Here is a 19,428-nt window from a genome sequence, read left to right as displayed (position 1 = left end):
AGGTTTTTTAAACATTGCAATGCATCGTAATGGTTATTTTTAGAATGTCAAACTGATGCAGCTGTTAATACGTGTTGTAAACGTAGACACTACTAGACTAGTACAATAATGCTTAATTGCTGCATGAAAAGAAATCTTGTGATTTACATAGATGTGCCGACCAAAAATATTTTTTTACAAATATCATTGTTTAAAACTTTGAGTTTAAAAAGTTTCCAAAAAAGGCGCCACTTAGCTGAAAATGCCCAGAGGGGGAGCGGCCGCTCCCCCTGCTCCCCCCCTGCGTACGCTACTGGGGGATGGCAACTCGGAATATAGACATGATTTTTAATCCATTTTAAATACTTAAACTTTTAAAAATAGAAGAAAATCTCGAAGAAAAAAAGAATTGCACACCAAGTGAAAAAAAATGTGCATAATAGTGCGGAATATTATTAGTACTTAATAAATTCACATGCGTTTTTTGAGAAATCGGAAATAGCGAAAATTACTACTTCCGGTCAACAGAAATTACTCAAACTTTGACAAAATGCAGAGAATTAGATATTTTACTTACATGTGAAATTCATTTATCTATCTGAAATAGTACTCAAGTTATAGGCTTTTAAAAAATTCAAAGCAGAAATAGTTCAACTTCCGGATATCGGAAATCGCTCAAAAGTTGATACGAATCTACGATTTTGATATAATACTTATATATGAAATTTTATCAACCTAGCTATAACGATACTCAAGTTATCGTGTTTACACACACACACACACACACACATCCACACATATACGCACACACAGACACAGGGACAGGATTGCAAAACTATGTTTTTCTAACTCAGGGAGCTGTAAAACGTCGAGATTTGCAAAAATCTCGATTTTTTTTGCACGATTAAAAGACTTTCTCTATACTTCGTATATACGAGAAAATAAAAAAGAAAGAAGGATTTTTTGTATGATTATAGAGAGCTTGGAAAGCAAACAGTGTTTGTTTAGTTCTGTAATTTTTACGGGAATTAAAACAATTCTCAATTCACAACTGTCTGAAAACAAATACGTTCACCCAGTATCATATTATTTTCTTCCCTCATCACATCATCACCTTTTCCATTTTGTGTCCAAAACAATTGGGGCGCCACAGAAAGCTTTTTTTCTTGGCAGTCCCCCATGACAGTCCTGCCTCTGCCAACTGTTACATGCTGTGCGCCTTATCACATAGTCGGTTACATATATATGCAGCTATCAGTTTCGGTTTCTGCGAAATTTCCGAATTTAGCAGTAATTCACGCGCGTGAAAAAAATAAGTTAAATACTTCAAGCTGTTGCTGAGAATTACACTTCTTTATAATATCGATTAACTTCATAAATATTAATGTTACTGAAATGTAAATACTGTGTTAAAATAAAACTAAATTGCATGTGTTAACTTTCATTTTCGTTTCATCGGAAATTCCAATTTCGTAGAATATTGAATCGATAAAGGCCTTTCGAATAAATTTAGGTTTGCTATTTGAATGTAAAAAGTAGTAAAATCTGTTTGACGGTGTTTATGTTAAGTAATTGCTTTATTTACTTACTTGGCTACACGTGTTCAATGTAATATTTTACAGTGCGTAAAATTTGAACAAAAATGGCGAGCAATGAGCTTACAGTAAATGGGATCAAATTGAGTATGGTAAGAATGTTTTCACTTGTGATCTGTAAACATGGTTAGAGTGAAGAGAGCGAGACACTGTATCCTTTTGATCTTTCAAATCTCTGCACGGCCCTTCTACGTTACGTTAATTCATTCATTTCTTCAGCGCAATTCCATCATAGAAAACCGCAAGTGGGCGACGATTGCACAGCATAAGTACATTCAATAAGTTTAACATTTGGGTATATAAGAATTATAGAACAATCATACATCTGTGGCATTTGTATACAGGTATTGTTCATACATCTGTGGCATTTGTATCGAGGTATCGTTCATATATCTGTGGCATTTGTATCCAGGTATTGTTCATACATCCGTGGCATTTGTATCCAGGTATCGTTCATACATCCATCGCCTTAAGTATCGCGCTCAAATCACGCTGGTATTGCTTTTCTTTATCCCCCCCTTCCCCCTTTACTTTCTCCACATCAAAGAACCCTCATTGAAAAAAAAGGTAATAATGTTTCGCTCACCCATACTTCCAGTAACCTTTCAGTTTACGTCCTGAGTAATTCACAAAAATAACAAATACAATAAAATAAGGTTTGTTCTAAAATAGAGCACATCTTCAACACCATGTTCAATTTGCAATTCCTTTATTTAATATTCTTTTAACGAGTTAATTTGTATGCACAGGTCCATCCAAATTACTTACACAGTAATTCAACCAGTCATCCCTGGGCACTCGGCGCGATGGCGGAGTTGATTGGTGAGTTTTTACTTTCTCGTATACTGAGTACATAGGAAGCATTGTAAGAGTATACAAATTAAATAAAATTTTGACAGCTTTTGCTGTTTTACGCCTGCCTATTTTATCGTATACGTATATAAAGTGTGGATTGTAATTGTGCAAAAACAATTAAAATCCAGATTTTGATGTTTTACAACCTTCCGGAAAAACGTCCACCTGTGTGTGTGTGTGTGTGTGTGTGTGTATGTGTGTGTGTGCAGGCGGTTGTACGTGTGTGCGTGCGTGTGAATGTAAATACAATAACTCTAGTACCGTTTCAAATATGTAGATGAAATTTCATACATAAGTATGATATTTAAATGTGTACTTTTCCATCACTTTTTTTAACGATTACCGGTAACCGGAAGTGGTACGTATTCTACTTCCGATTTCTCAAAAGCAGATAACTTGAGTACCCTTTAAGTTAGACAAAATTTTATATCTAAGTATAAATTTGTAAGAGCAGATTCGCATCAAATGTTGACCCTACTTCTGTGGGAACTAGATAACTTGAGTATCTTTCAGTGTGCTGGAAGAAATTTAATATGTATTTGTAAGATTTTATACTTGGATCACTTTTAATTGTTAAGTGGCCTCCAACATCCGGGAGTGGTAATTTATTATAATTATGTTTTCTAAAATACCGATAGCTTGAGTACCGTTTCAGTTAGCTGGACGAAATTCCTTAAATGTATTTATATAATTTTACTAAATGGTTGCTGTCAATTTTTGAGTGACCTCCAACATCCGGGAGTGGTAATCTATAATAATAGTTTCGCTGTCTGTGTATCTATCTATCTATCTGTCTGACAAGAACGCTCTAGAGAAAACACAAGCAAATTAAAAACTCACAGTAAAGCGGAAGCGAAATATGACGTCATAGAGTAGAAAATAATATCAAGCCGGAGAGTGCACACAGTAATATGACGTCATTGATTCTCGAGTAAACATTGAATAAAAAGGCAATTTTGTCTAATCTAAGTGGTTTGCGTGAAGAGTTTCATTCATACAATTCTTCGGGTAGGGGCGAAGCCCCACCCCCGCGTAAGAACGTCTGAGCCCCCCCCCCCCCCCCCTCCCCAACTCAAAAGAAATTTCTTCATCGATACTCTATAATAAAATTACCGTTTAATTAATGTGTCTAATCTAAAAAGTGGTTTCTTTCATACAATTCTTCGGGTATTGGCTAAGCTCGACACCAGTGTTTCTTTCAGACTTTTTCCTTCCCGGAGGGGGGAACTTTTTCTAATCTAAAAAAAAGTGTTTAGCGTGCACAGTTTTTTTTTTTTTGGCATCTCTTCTGATAGGGTTGAAGCCCCTCCCGGGTTCTTCCTTCAGTTTGTATGATCTACAAATGCGACCAGTGTTTCTTTCAGACTTTTTCCTACCCGGAGAGGGGTGGGGGTACTTGAAATTTTCGGAGGCGGGGGTAGAATTTTCTGGGAGGGGGCGGACACTGGAAAAAGTATATAATTATATTTTGTTCAATGGGACGGTAGACATGTTTTGGGGTGTGGGTGTGGGGGCGGGGGGTGGTGGTTTTAGTTTAGAAAAAATAGACAGCACTATCAACCTAGCGCCCGTTGTATCCTTCCTCAATGGGCCATTTTTCTTGTCTATAATAATAGTTTCGCTGTCTGTCTATCTATCTATCTATCTATCTGTCTATCTATCTATGTATCTGACAAGAGCTATAGAGAAAACACAAGCAATTTAAAAACATGCATAGTTAAACGAAAACGAAAAATGACGTCATATTGAGCATATAGAAGAAAATAATATCAAGCCGGACAGTGCACACAGTAATATGACGTCATTGATTCTCGAGTAAACATTGAATAAAAAGGCAATTTTGTCTAATCTAAGTGGTTTGCGTGAAGAGTTTCTTTCATACAATTCTTCGGGTAGGGGCGAAGCCCCACCCCCGCGTAAGAACGTCTGAGCCCCCCCCCCCCCTCCCCAACTCAAAAGAAATTTCTTCATCGATACTCTATAATAAAATTACCGCCTAATTAATGTGTCTAATCTAAAATGTGGTTTTCTTGCAATTTCTTTAATGCAATTCTTCGGGTAGTGGCTAAGCGCGACACCAGTGTTTCTTTCAGACTTTTTCCTCCCCGGAGGGGGGAACTTTTTCTAATCTAAAAAGTATTTAGCGTGCAGTTTTTTTTCAAGCATCTCTTCCGGTAGGGGCGAAGCCCCGCCCAGATTCTTCCTTTAGTTTGTATGATCTACAAATGCGACCAGTGTTTCTTTCAGACTTTTTCCTCCCCGCAGAGGGGTGGGGGTACATGAAATTTTCGGGGGCGGGGGTAGAATTTTCTGGGAGGGGGCGGACACTGGAAAAAGTAAATAATTATATTTCGTTAAATGGGAAGGTAGACATGTTTTGGAGTGTGTGTGTAGGAGGGGAAGGGGGGCGAAGCCTCATCCTCCCAAGTAGAGTTGCCTGAAAGAAACTCTAAATGCGACTATTGTCATGAATGAGATTAGGTACATGGTTTAGGGATATGCCTATGACTATATTTTGTATAAATTAAAGTACCGAGAAAATAGACAGCACTATCAACCTAGCGCCCGTTGTATCCTTCCTCAACGGGCCATTTTTCTCGTTTAATATAATTATGTTTTCTAAAATACCGATAGATTGAGTACCGTTTCAGTTAGCTGGACGAAATTCCTTAAATGTATTTATATAATTTTACTAACTGGTTGCTGTCAATTTTTAAGTGATTATCGGTGACCGGAAGTAGTACGTTAGGCTTTTTCTGATAAACAGGAAACTATTAATCATAAAGTATGTGCAAACTTCATTATTTTTATTCTCGTATGCAAAGTAAAGAAGAAGTATTTTATTCGTGCAAAAAATGCAATGGAGATTTTCACAAATCTCCCAATGGGGATTTTCACAAATCTCCATGAGTCGGAAAAACTTAGTTTCGCTATTTTGTCCGTATGTCTCTGTGTGTGTATGTGTATGTGATTATGTCTGTCTGTGAACACGGTCACTTGTTATGTTATGTTAATGAAATTTCTTACATAAGTATTATATCAAATTTGCAGTACTGTATCAATGTTTCAGCTATTTCCGGTAACCGGAAGTGAAACTTATTCTACTTTCAGTTTTTCAAAAACCTATAACTTGAGTACTGTTTCTGATAAATAGACGAAATTTCAAATTTAAGTTTTAAAAAAATCTAATTCTCTGTTTTCTGTCAAATTTTGAGTAATTTCCGGTTACCGGAGGCAGTACTTTACACCATTTCCTAATTCTTAAAAAAACGCATATGAATTTATAAAGTACTAATGTTCCGCATTATTACACCTGAATTGTTTGCTGTTTAACCTGTTGCGCAATTATTTTTCTACGAGATTCTATTCTATTTTAAAAAGTTAATGTATTTTTAAAAATTGATTAAAAGGCATGTATATATCTCGAGTTGCCATCCCCCGTAGTGTTACATAAGAATATTCGAGAAAGTTTAGGGGAGATCACTCCAGTTTGATTTTACAAACGGATCATAATAGAGGTTGGAGTTAAATTTATGTAAATATATTTATCAAAAAATGTTCAGAAGTAATATATTAAGTAGGTACATAAAAATTGAAAAGTTTCCTATCCTTAAAAATGTGAAGTGATTAATAATACTGTAAACAGAATGTAAAATTCTACAAGTTTAAGGGGGGGGGGGGGGGGGGGCTTTCGTAGACATTTGTTAGGAATAATTATAAAAACGGCCGGTTTAAAGGTCAAATTTTACTACATGAAACAGATTTATTTCAAGTTGGGTGAGGTAGCCGAAAATGATGTTTCACCAAGAAACGCTAAATGATGGCAAGACTAAGAAATTAAAATAAACTAAGTAAAAGTAGCTCAGCTACGTTTAGTTTCAAAACCTAATAAACCGGGAGTGATCACCCCTAAACTTTCTCGAATATTCTTATATAAAATAACAGGGGATGGGAACTTGGGCTATAGACATGATTTTTAATCCATTTTAAATACTTAAAATTTTAAAAATAGAATAAAATCTCGTAGACAAATTAATTGCACACCAAGTGAACGCCAAATAATAAAGCGCATAATAGTGCGCAATATTATTATTACTTTTAAAATTTACATTAGTTTTTGGAGAAATCGGAAGTAGCGTAAAGTACTACTTCCAGTCAACGGAAATGACTCAAAATTTAATAGAAGGTAGAGAATTAGATCTTTTACTTACGTATGAAATTTCATTTATCTATCTGAAATAGTACTCAAGTTATAGGCTTTTGAAAAATTCAAAGTAGGAAAAGTACCACTTCCGGTTATCGGAAATCGCTCAAAAGTTGATACGGATCTACGATTTTGATTAAATACTTATATATGAAATGTCATCAACCTAGCTGTAACGGTACTCAAGTTATCGTGTTTACACACGGACAGACAGACAGACAGACACACAGACAGACACACAGACATACGGACAAGATTGCAAAATTATGTTTTTCCGTATCAGTGAGGTGTGAAACGTCGAGATTTGTAAAAATCTCGATTTTTTTTTTGCACGATTACAAGACTTTCTCTATACTTCGTATATACGAGAAAGTAAAAAGCAGCACCCAACTCATACATTTATTTCCTTAGTTTCACATCAGTAATCGGTTTGTTAGCCAGTATAGTGGCTTTAGAACAATCGACTTTATGTTATACTTACAGATAATGCCTATGACCCGGATGTTGGAGCAAAGAACTTATATATAGACAAAATGGAGCGAGATGGACAACTGTGTTTGACTTTTCAAGATGACGGAAACGGCATGGATTTTATAAAACTTCATCAGTTGCTTAGGTAGGAAGCTGAATTCCGTAAAATACTTATATGACTTCTTCACCATACACACTAACTTTTTCTAGTCTCTAAGGAAAGTAGGATCGAGATGAGCATCATAGTTTTTAAGCGTTCAAATAAATTCGTTTTTTTTTATCTTTTTAATGTTAAATTTTTAAAAAGTACATTTTTAAAAAAAAAAAAAAATACGACCCAGTTTGTCTTATAATAAAAGTACAGTCATTTAATAAATGTCTTAAACAACCCTTCAACTTTTCCTGATATTTTAGCTTTGGCTACTGTGACAAGACAGACAGTGGCAGAACTTACTCACACAAACCTATTGGTCAGTATGGTAATGGCTTCAAGTCAGGATCTATGCGTTTAGGCAAGGACGTCATCGTGTTTACCAGGTGTGAGACCAGTGCCAGTGTGGGGTTCCTGTCACAGACCTACCTACAGGGCATAAATGCCGAATCTGTTCTGGTACCTTTACTGGAATACAAAGTGCCAACACATATCCTTTATATATTTTGGGTCCTCTATCAATCATTTTTTTCTGTGAATACCTTTTTATTATAATCCTATCTTTACCGTTTAACTGGACCTTGGTGAGAACAAGGAAAATAAAGACTTATGTTTGTCCTCGTAAATTATTTCCAAATATTTATTTTAATTTGTTTCTTTTTATTTCATTTTTGTTACTAGAATTCTCTTTTCGCCGAAAACAATATGGTTGTGAACTTAAAACTATACATACAATTTATATACCCACATACCCATGGGACGGCGTGGTCGGATGCTAGAGCGTACAGATCCCCTGCTCGAGTCGGACCACCATCAGTTCTGCTAGCTCTGATGTTTACCTGAGTTATGTAGGGGAAAGTAAAGGCAACGGAGGACAGTGCTGACCAAACTATACCTTTATATACCCTGGTCACAGAAGTAGATGAACTCTACTTCATCTGCCCCATGGATCATAAGTACAAGGTCCGATAAGGTAACTTCAATTACATACCCATACATTTACTTCCATAACAACTCGCGCGAAAAAAAATTACGAAGAAATATTTCTTTCAGATCTGATACTCCATGAAATAAGTAATTTCTGGGTTCGTTTTTTTTTTTTACTTTTTCTTAACACAACGTCACTGACACCAATACAGCGAGCTGGCCGGGAGTCCAACTTGGAGGCCATTCTAGAATATTCTTTGTACAAGTCTGAAGAAGATCTAGTTGCTGAACTAACAAGCTTAAGAGCTGGGACGAAAATAGTTATATTTAATCTTAAAAAGTAAGACATCGGTTTCTGAAACTAAAGGTCAAATGTAACGAAAAACTCAGTCGTTTTTACGATGATTTATTCATCCCATTACAACTATTGAAAGTATCATCCCAGATGTAAGTTAATTACTTCCATATTAAAAAATTTGGTTGGATATTTTTGTGCTAAAATATTGGTTGCCGTATTAGAAGATGAACATCCTCATCTTCTGATACGGCAGCCAAAACATCTTTAAAGTAAACACTTCTCACTAAATTCTTACCTGATGCGGTTTATTAAGTTATTATCTTTATTATCGTACCTAAAAAGATTGTTATTTAAGCACAAGCACAAAACAAGTGCTTCAGGAGTAAACTTTCAGGATGAATCAGGCGTTTAGCCATGGAGGCGCTTTGATTACCAGCTACGGTTCTTTCGGCAGCCGAGTTCGTTCCAAACGTAATTCTATCATTCCATTGGAGTTGGGAAATACCGGCAAGGTCGAGCATTGGACCATGAAGCATAGGCGACCCACGATCTTTTCATCTGATGCCGACGTGTGCGCCTCGGAAAGGATACCTCTCTATTATCTTAATCAAATCTTTTAAGTTCCTGGATGACGGAATGCACTTCCAATGTACGTCGGATGGTCATCTATTCAACCTTGCTTTATATAAAAACAAGACGAAGACGCGTCCTAATCTGCCTATCATTAAGTGTGTGTTGTAAAAGTCAGACTTTCCATGAGCATTCGTGGAATACAATCCCTGTTTGTGTGTACCTTGCTCTATGGCAGAGATTGCGGACTACACACACACACATGAGGAACACAGAATGAACTCTTGCATATGCGCTGCCTATGATTCATCTTGGGTTTCTCATTGAAAGACCATGTTTCAAACTGAGTTTGCAGTTAATACTAGCACAAGAAAACTGCCCCGGCCTAGTCATGCCTGCCACGAGAGCAGGACATTGCCCTGCTGTTAATAATCACATCTGTATGTTTTGTATTGTCAGTCAATGTTGTGTTGTGTTTTTCAGTTGTGTTTTGTTTTGTTTGGTTGCGTTATGTTGTGACGTTTGTTTGTTTTTCTGATGAGTAATGTTTCGTATCTTCAGCGTTAACAATATAATATTGTATAGTATTGTATCGTGATTATTTTATTTCTGTGCATATTAGGCATATATTTTCTATGAGCGATAATAATATCGCAAAGTGGTGTAATGAATAGGACTGGGTTGTGTTGGGTTGGGTCATTCATATTTAGTTGTGCGGTGCTAAATATTTTTAATTTTTGTGCCGGCTTTGCTTTTAATTTTGTGCTGCGTTGAGCATTTTAAGCTTGCTTCTCGACGTCCTATTTTATAAGATTATACTGTTTAGTGATGTTGTGTTTTCCCATTGTCATGTTGAGTTTTTGTTTGAGATACTGTGTCCTTGTGATTATACTCTCTGCTGTGTTTTGTCAGATTGTTTTATGACATTTTGGCGTTGAGATCTTCTAACAGGAATTATTTTGTGAGAGATTATGTGTCCAGAGAATATTCAATGTTATTCTGACATCGTATAAACATGCTAACTTCCATCTATAAACAGATTTTGTGTTTGTAAATAACGTGAGCGTAGAGCTTAGCTGACACCAAAATTACAGAACAAATATTACTAACGTCATTTAATTTTTCCAAATGTTTTCTAACAAGAATCAACGGAAGATACGAGCTAGACTTTGACTTTGACCCATCTGACATCCGGTGCCCTGTGGCTTACGTGACAGAACCAGACACCAATGAGGAGCGTCCTGTAGTGGTGAGCAGTAGCCACAGACGTTCGTTGAAGGTACGTGTGTTTTATCTGGTTACACGTTAAGTTTTTAGATATATCCCGGCTGATGAGAGGGTAGATTTAATGGCCATATAGATCTACATAGTATAAAGTATCGAAGGTTCTTTTGGGAAATTCATTCCGTATTTCTATAAAACTTTTGCTATTTAACACGAATTTCATACTTAAGTAAAATGTATATATCTATAAAATGAAAATGAAATTATCTGTATTTGTATGTTTGTTTGTGGAAGACTCGCATTTAGTAGAATACTTTCATTTAATTTAGGCTAGATAACTTTAAAAAAAAACAAATTAAATTAAATTGGTAGAATAAAAATACAACTACTTCTCGTTGGTGTGTTGTAGGTTAGAATAAAATGAGTGCATGCAAAGATAGGTTTTATGTTACTGTTCGATAGGGCTTTAGTTTGAATTTTTCAAACAGAAATTAGATTTTGGTTACTGGTAGATTGGCGTTGAGTTTTTAGAATTTGATAAAACCAAAAATTGAGTTTTCGTTAGAATATTCTTATATTTTTTATTCACATTTCCAATTTTTAAATGCAGTTTTAACATATGGCTTAAATTTTCGGGTTATCCCTAACGGGTGGGGGGAGGGGTAAACTAATCTACCTCTAAGACTATAAACTATCGGGCGACAATGCAACCGTAGCTAAACTCTAGCTGGTTATCTCATAAACTTAATTTAGATAAAAACAAAAAAAAATAACTAATTAATCAGAACGTTATTGTATAAAATCAGAGTATGGAACCATTTCTATAAAACAATATAAACAAACTAATTACACTCACAAAACACAAAGTCAAAGTACAACGAAAACAACGTAAATGAAAATATATACAAATATATAAACATGATTAAGGAATGTTCAAATACTAACCACTAATAAAGCCTCAAATAAAATACTACTTCTAATCACACTACTTCGAAAAATTACCTGAAAACAATCATTAATTTACAATAAAATAATTAAAAATTACGTAAAAGGGGACTATTGTGTTAAGTTAATTCTTTATAAAATAAACATATATTTCATAACAGGTAACACGTACGATATTTTAAATAATTGATATTTCAATCGTCGTAATTAATCATTTGCCATACAAGCTACGATCATTTATTCTTTTATTTAGATTAACAAAAAAAGTATGATAATTGCAGTGGAATCTATCTGTTATTACTATTATGTTGATACTAGCCGTCCCGGCCAGGTCCTGCTCTGGCTTCTGTGAAAAACCTTTCTGTTAAAGACCATTACCTGTGTGTTTAGTAATCATCATAAACCCGGCATTGCCCACCCAAACCACAACCAACCAAAACCAAAACAACAAAGCGCAAACATAACGCTAACACAATTACAAATACAAACGAAAACAAAAACCTAACAAAAACCCAACCACAACTACAAACACAAACACCAATACAAACAGAAAGAAAAAGCAAACAAAAAAGCAAACGAAAACAAAAACCTAACGACAAACCCAACCACAACCACAAACACCAATACGAACACAAAGGAAAAAAACGAAAAAGCAAACGAAAACAAACCAAATCCAAACGCAAAACCAACCACAAACACAAATACAAACCCAAAGAAAAAAACACAAACGAAAAAGCAAACGAAAACAAACCAAATCCAAACGCAAAACCAACCACAAACAATAATACAAACACAAACCCAAAGAAAAAACACAAACGAAAACGAAAAAAGAAAGAACAAAAACGAACCAAATCAAAACGCAACCACTAACGCAAACCCTTTTGCACTCACTTAAACGAACATAGGCGCCAAACCGAACACGGGAGGCCCGGGGCCCCCGAATAGCACCCTGTCTGGGAGCCAGAGGACGCCCGGATTCGATTCACTTAAAGACTATAGTAACCTTTCTTAACCATACTCTATCGCACTGTTTAAAGCGAAATTATGCACCATAGCGCTCACAGGATAGCCCCAGGGCGCCAAATTGAACCCTGGTGGGGCGCCGGCGGACGCGCCTGTTTCAATTTAATGAACAATTATAATACTCCAAGCTTATCCGTAAAATACCTACAACATTTGCACTTGATCAATCCCCGCTAATTATGTAATTATTTTTTTCCCAACACCAAAACAAAGTAACAAAAAGTAAATTCTTTTCCACTAATGCAAAGGGAAGTGATTGTGTTTTCCTAATTAATCAAAGGGAAGTAAGTGCTAAAGAGCTAAATATAAATAATTTTCAGACATCATTAGAATTTTTGTAAAAAATGATACATTTTTTAAATTGTGTTTAATGAACATGCCGACAATTATTACTATCAGTTTGAAAAATGAAAAGTATTTCCCAACACTTTCAGTATTAAATTTTTAAACCATGCATTTAGGCCATAAGCGCTTTAATTATCTAACACTTAAATCCATTGAAGTATCCACGACAAACAAATTTATTTTTACATACAGAATTGATCTTTATATATTAGATTTTAAAGGCTTTTTGTGTATTGTTTAATTTATAAAGCTTACAAACATTGTAAAGCTATCATTTGTTACTATATTACTATTATCATATATGTAAGGTACTTTGTTCCACAAGGTACAAATGACCCCAATGACCCGTACTCCTTTTGTATTCATTGTATTATCACCAAATTAACACTTACAGTTGTTTCGTTAACTTTACTCTTTTATGTGAACACCCTTTTTTTTATCTATAAAACTCCACTGTATCCCTACACGTGATAGCTACACGCCTACACACCCCTAACCTGTCGGATTCATCTAAACATAAACACCGACTTGAACATACCAACCTTTCACCCTCCTACTAATTCGCTCACACAGCAATCTGTTCGTCAAACCCTCCCCCCCCCCTACCCACACACACTACAAAAGGAAACACCTCAGCAGTCAGATAACACAGCACAAAATTTGACGCTTGGCTTGCCTTAAAACACGCAGTCACCCTCTCCACGCCTCGTCAGACACATCTACCCACTCCCCCCTCTCCCCCTCTATCCACTTACCCTCAGACATGAAAACACCACTTTCCCTTTAACTGTTCCAACGACCCCACCACCCACCCCAACATCAATTTCGAATATCTATTCATTTACTTTTTAAAGTTCTAAATCTTGTTTCTTTCCCCTCCTTTTTTACACAGCAACCTTTTGAAAACTCAATGCGACCAGTACATAAATAAACACTCTTTTAACTAGTCAACTTAATTTGTTTCCCTACATTGAAAATGCTCCACTGGCCCTTTGTCATTCTCGGAAAAATATCCTTTCCACTCCCCACCCAGACTTTTGACACGTTTATTTGACCTTCACCCCTTTTACTGCCATCTTTTGTAATTTTTGTTATAATCATATACATGACATCATGTAAATATTCATTATGTACATGTTTAAAACCTTTCGTTTTCTTTTGAAACTATGTAAAAAAAAAATGTGATGTTGATGTACATGTTTTAATTGCAAATAAAAGTATTTGAAAAAAAAATTGCAAATAAAAGTATTTAAAAAAAAATAAAAAAAATAATAAAAAATAAAAAAATTCACCAAATATTACTATTACAAACCTTGAGATTGTCAAATACGACAAGCTCCTTTTAATTTTATGTCATACATCCTTTTTTCTCATATATGAATCATCTAAAATGTAATCTATTATTATTAATTTAACCCCTGTGATGGTTAAATATTTTGTCAATTGTTTTATTGAAAATAAAAGCATATTAAAAAAAAAAAAAAAAAAGGGGCAGTGTTGGCTAGTAATATTAATATTAATACATTTAATATTATGTTTGTCTTTTTATCCCCATGAAGGAGTATTACAGTATCCTGTATTATCGTCCGAGTAGCACCAACATGGAAGTCTTTATTCGTGGTCGTTTAGTAAAGCTCAAGCTTTTATCCAAAACCTTGAAAGAGAAAGAAGAGCAATTCTACAAACCGAAAACTGAAGTAAGGGTTTTAATATTTACAAAGTAGGCCAACTAATATTTCTAAATATGTGCCTAAAGTTGTTTAATATTAATAATTGTTTAAAATGTAAATTTCTTATTTGTGCATTGGGAAATCCAACACACGTTTATTAAAAGCAAATGTCCTTCAAAAATTAAATGTAGTCTTATATTCACAAGATGCTTCTTTGTGGAGCATGAAATAGCTTTAAAATTACATCTATGATGTTAACATTTAATAATGTCCAAAATCAAAAGGGATTAAAAGCAAACGACCTAACAGCTCTAAATCGACCGGGTTTGTCACGCAGCCAAAGATCGTTTTCTCTAACCTAAACTGAACATGTACGTTTAACTCCTTAACAACCTTGGTACCCCATGTAACACTTAGTTCTTGTGCAGACTGCATCCATCTTCTTTTAAATTAAAATGTAAATGCCGATACTTTTTTAGAGTAAACAAATAAGGATTTCTATCGGCTTTGCACCAGAGGAGGACACAGAAGATTATGGAATGCTTTTATACCACAAAAACAGGCTGATTAAAGCTTATGAAAGAGTTGGATGCCAAAAACAGGTAATACAATACGGTGGGGAAACTGTTAGTGACTAGATCTACTTGTATTATTGCTGGACACAAATTTGTTTCGACAAATATAAACTATTCAATGAAGTTAGCAGTACATAGTGAAATGAACAAGTTTCGATTCATTCTAAATTTGTATAATAACATGAACACATTCAATTGTGATTCAATCCAGGCACCTCAATCATAATGTTTAAAACATATAATATACCTTTTTTTTCTTCCTAATTTTTTGACTCCATGAAAAGCTTGAAGCAAAAGGACTTCATGAACGAACTCGATTGGTATCTATTTTGTTTTACCATCAGTCGTGACCATCGCTGCATTAGAACTAATAAAATCATGGCTACAACATGTAGCCACAAACCAACACACACAAACATGGACCTAGTTAGAATGACTTTTCTAATGACTATTATAATTAACGGAAAATTATTTGAACGTCGAGGCTTAGTATGATAATATCCATTCTAGGCCAATGGGAATGGAGTAGGTGTTATAATAGTCGCAAATGTTGATTTTCTAACTCCTACTCACACCAAGCAAGACTTTGAAACGGACGCTAAATACAAGTTAGTATTTTATACGTATTTTTCTTTTTTGTTTAGGCGTGAATATCAAATAATTTATCTTTTCTGTCACTGGTAAAAAAATATATATAAAATATATTTCTAAATTAGTAAATATTGTAAAATATTCTGTTTCATTAACTTTACAAGAAAGTTAGTTGTTAAGCTTTTTTTACAAAGATTAATATTAGTTTGTGATGAAATATATTTAATATTTTATTTTATAATGTAAAATATACCATCCAATATGTTTTTTGTGTAGCTTTGCTTCAATTGTATATTTGAAAATACTTTTGCAGCACTGTAGTCGGAGTTTTTGCAAAGAGGGTCAATGATTTTTGGAAAAACAAAAGAGAGATATCAGATCATGCAAAAGGGTAAGAAGATAATTTTAATATTATAATTATAGGTAATAAGAGTTTCAACTCAATAGATTTTGTAACAACACAGTTTTAATTAATATTAAATAAATTATATAATTGATTGAATTTATGATGAATGAATATTATAATTGTTGTAAATGTGACTGAGTTCGTGAAAGTAATTTAGCATTCTATTTCCCAATTTTTAGAATTTCGATGTAAAAATAAATATTATTATAGTACTCTATAGCTTTCTCAAACAACTACTGGGCCTATGTTGCGCGTGCTTTGTGCCAGATCTTTAAACAGTGTAGTAAGATTCATTGAATATTAAGACACCTTCCACTTCAAAAGTAGTGTGATGCTTTATTGAACAAGCTAAGGATTTTTAGTTGTTTTTTTTTTTAGATATTTGGATACTGTACATAAAATAAAAGAAACTAATCGTTCCAAGTAAGAATAATCGATAGTTCACAATTAGCTGAATGTAATCTAATAGCATTAGTACAACTATAAAAATGTATTGTTTAAAGAATATCTTGAAATTAAAACATGGTGTCGCTAATACCTCCTTGTAAAAGCTACTCCACGATAGTGATCATTTAATCAATATGTTGCGGTCTGACAATAAGAGTGCGATAGTGATCATTTAATCAAAATGTTGCGGTTTGACTGACAAAGAACACAGCTCGAGCCGGTTTTGTCTTTATTTGAGAGACAGAGAGAGAGAGACAGAGAGAGAGAGAGAGCGAAGGAGAAAGCGAGCCAACTATGTGTCAAAATGGAGTTACAATATATAAACAACCACACAAGTATGTTATTAAATCTGCTCCATTTTACCTCATTTTTTCTAGGTCCCGAACTCGCTCTAAGCGACTTTCTGGTTCATCCAGAGTTGCAGAAAACTCGTCTGAAGCCACCAGCGTCCACCATGGTCGTGGCAGTCCCGCCGAGATGTTGGGGCCGTTACACGAGTCAGCTGACATGTATGAACACACACGTATATCGTAACTACAAATGTCTCACTACTGTTTTTTTTTTATGTTTCTAAAGAACACACTTTATCTTTTTATTCTCAGGTTTTTAGAAGAATCTAGTGTTTACCTTTCTCTTTTATTGCCTACTGACATTTTTTTACAATTACATTTTCAGCAATCTTATCAGAACAGATGAGCATGAACAAGAAACAAGGTAGAAAAGATAAGAAGCTAACACATCATTCTTTTTTTTAAAAATGAGTTTAGCTTTAATTTTTCATTTTCTTAATATGGAATATATTCATAGACACTGCTGAGTACAAGTTGTTTGGTTAAGTCTAGTTCCTTGTGCCTATCAGTTGTGTGGAGAGAGGGGGTCTGATACATGGGCAACATCTGACTCTTCTCATCTTAACACCCAAGCGTTGTCCCTGGATTTCCAATGCGCAATCATACAATAGTCTTAGACTATGGCGCCATATTTAAATACTTGTCATGAACTTAGATGTAGTTTTATATGAAACTGACATTAAACTCTTCGCATAAACACAATCTCTTATTTCAATAATTACTCTAAAGATTTACGTGATTATGTCTATTAGCTGCTAAATTTATGTATTATTTTTCAATATGGATACAAATTTTAAATTATTAAATGAGTTAATTAATTTAATAAAATACTTACCTTTTTAATTCCAAATAAAGCTTGACAGAGAATTTACCCGGAAGACCAAAATTAGAAGCAAGCATAAGCAATAGTCAGGTATGCCTACTTCGTCAAATAATAAATAGTGTTCGACTAAATTACAAGGACTCACTTTCAATATTTATTTCACTGAATTCATCAAACGGTTTTTACAGCCTCCTCCTTCAAGGAAAAGAAAAACAGAAAGTGAAGACATGACAGACTATAACAGTGTAGCTAGCACAAGCCAAAAATCGCCAAGACTTCGTGAGTCTTCTCCCTCAATCATTGCGCCAATACATATCAGTACTGAAGACCAAGGAAATAATACTCTGTGTAATTACAAAGATTTTAATGAATATTATCAAATTTTTATTTGTTGAAGTTAAATAATGTATAGATATATAAAATGTGAGCATCAGCAAAGTATAAAATATACGGCTCACCAAACATTAATGCAATCAAAACAGTATTTATCATTTAAATAATTCATAATGTAAACGTTAAATTGTGTTAGTAAAATTAAATTTGAACAAGTGCTCCAATTTTTTCTTGTAAAACATCGGTGTCCATTTGCTGTTTAGGTGTTTTTAGAACGATTGGACACTTTATTTAAGATTTATTAGCTGATTATGTTCAAAGTAATTTCAGTTTATTGTAAAAATGATATTGTGGTCATGTTTTTTTTTAATTTGAAATTGGTCATTGTGTTTTGTATACATTTTCAGCACCTAATAACGCAGCAGTCTCTACTAGTATGTCTGGAGGAAAAAACTGTCAAACAAATAATGCCACAGCCGATACCCAAGTAACTCAAGAGAATCAGCTTTCAGAAAATGTGGACAATCACGTGAAAGACGATATAATAAAAGGAGAGGTTTTCAGTACTCCCCTGTTAACTGAGACTCAGCTGTGCTCACCTACCACAGATGCCAGTAGTTCACAACAAGCATCCACAAGTGGAACAAACCCCTGCAACCCTACGCAGACTGATGGAATCGCTGGCTGTTCAAACACACAAAGTGTTGTCGAAACAGAGTCAGAAGATGTACAGCAACTAAAAGATAAACTTTCAATACAGAGATTAATTAACGATGGCTTGAAACGTAAAATGGAAGATTTTCGTAAAAATGTTCATCATTTGTTAATGCGTATATGTCCACCATATGACGGTACTTTGGATCAAGTGGAACATACGGTTAAAAATCTGTTGAAAGAATACAAAAATGAGAGTGAGTTGAATAATTCAACGTAAAAGTTTAATTAAACGCTCATACAATTTTTAAAGTTGTATCAAATACTGATCAATTTAGGTTATTGAATGACATGATAATAGTGTGTTCAATTTATTATAAATAGCATCCAGTAGCTGGAAAATATGCACTGATGTGCTATCAACGGCCTTTTTTTTTTAAATTAAGTCCATATTCTATTTTTCACCGAATGCTTTATATTGTAATTATGCACTTTGATTCTTTTTTTTTTTTAAGAAATTAAATATCCTTCTCAACCTCGACTAAATTGTTTATGCCCATTAGAATATAAAGACACACGCGTACCTGCGATTTTACTTGTACTATAATTGTGATTTTCTCTGTTATTTAAAAAAAAAACGAATCCTTCAGAAAATAAAACCAGTTATGTGACCTAAAAGCGATTGATATAATGATATGTATTGTAGTTACTTCGTAAAACATGTATACCTATTGACTCAATGTGTGTAGAATTAGTAAGACCTTAGCTAATATTTTTTATCAGGTTTTTTATCATTCATTAAAGCACGGGGTTTTTTTTTTTTGTTAATATGATAATGGATTGGGTCAGACACGGTACTGAAACGACCAGATGGAACCATTGTAATCTGGGTGAAGACCGAGCTTTAATCCTAGCTGGTTTTTTAGGGCTGGGCATATAAACATTGTTGGGTGTGTTGGGTGCAGGTGGTCTGGGGAACAATGCAACAGGGG

General features: G+C 34.4%; 2 protein-coding genes across 4 annotated transcripts in view; both read left to right on the top strand.

The window, feature by feature from the left end:
- LOC131936958 (MORC family CW-type zinc finger protein 3) overlaps window positions 1-19,428 on the top strand; it is a 49,788-nt gene that overhangs the window by 14,540 nt on the left and 15,820 nt on the right. The window lies entirely within an intron of this gene.
- Window positions 1,509-19,383, top strand: LOC131937026 (MORC family CW-type zinc finger protein 3). 3 transcript variants are annotated; one of them, XM_059294204.1, is made up of 15 exons: window positions 1,509-1,666; window positions 2,324-2,396; window positions 7,117-7,249; window positions 7,519-7,745; window positions 8,381-8,522; window positions 10,194-10,329; window positions 14,147-14,284; window positions 14,737-14,859; window positions 15,343-15,440; window positions 15,737-15,814; window positions 16,654-16,785; window positions 16,952-16,990; window positions 17,482-17,539; window positions 17,638-17,728; window positions 18,190-19,383. In XM_059294204.1, exons 1-15 carry the CDS (start codon window positions 1,622-1,624, stop codon window positions 18,714-18,716), a joined length of 2,040 nt encoding a protein of 679 aa, XP_059150187.1. In that variant the 5' UTR covers window positions 1,509-1,621; the 3' UTR covers window positions 18,717-19,383. The 3 variants fall into 3 exon arrangements, with proteins under 3 accessions (XP_059150187.1, XP_059150185.1, XP_059150186.1); XM_059294202.1 differs by having other exon boundaries at window positions 17,638-17,797; XM_059294203.1 differs by lacking the exon at window positions 16,952-16,990 and having other exon boundaries at window positions 16,654-16,773; window positions 17,638-17,797.

The sequence above is a fragment of the Physella acuta genome, unplaced genomic scaffold, assembly GCF_028476545.2.
Source record: "Physella acuta isolate Inbredline_101_S28 unplaced genomic scaffold, ASM2847654v3 ptg000197l, whole genome shotgun sequence".
NCBI lineage: Eukaryota > Metazoa > Mollusca > Gastropoda > Physidae > Physella > Physella acuta.
This window is presented reverse-complemented; position numbering and strand designations above follow the sequence as displayed.

Excerpts from the sequence above, each read along its gene's own strand:
- LOC131937026 (XM_059294202.1), top strand. The coding sequence starts at position 1,622 with ATGGCGAGCAATGAGCTTACAGTAAATGGGATCAAATTGAGTATG. Across the intron at positions 14,860-15,342 it reads GAGTTGGATGCCAAAAACAG|GCCAATGGGAATGGAGTAGG; the intron begins GTAATACAATAC and ends TATCCATTCTAG. Across the intron at positions 15,441-15,736 it reads GAAACGGACGCTAAATACAA|CACTGTAGTCGGAGTTTTTG; the intron begins GTTAGTATTTTA and ends ATACTTTTGCAG.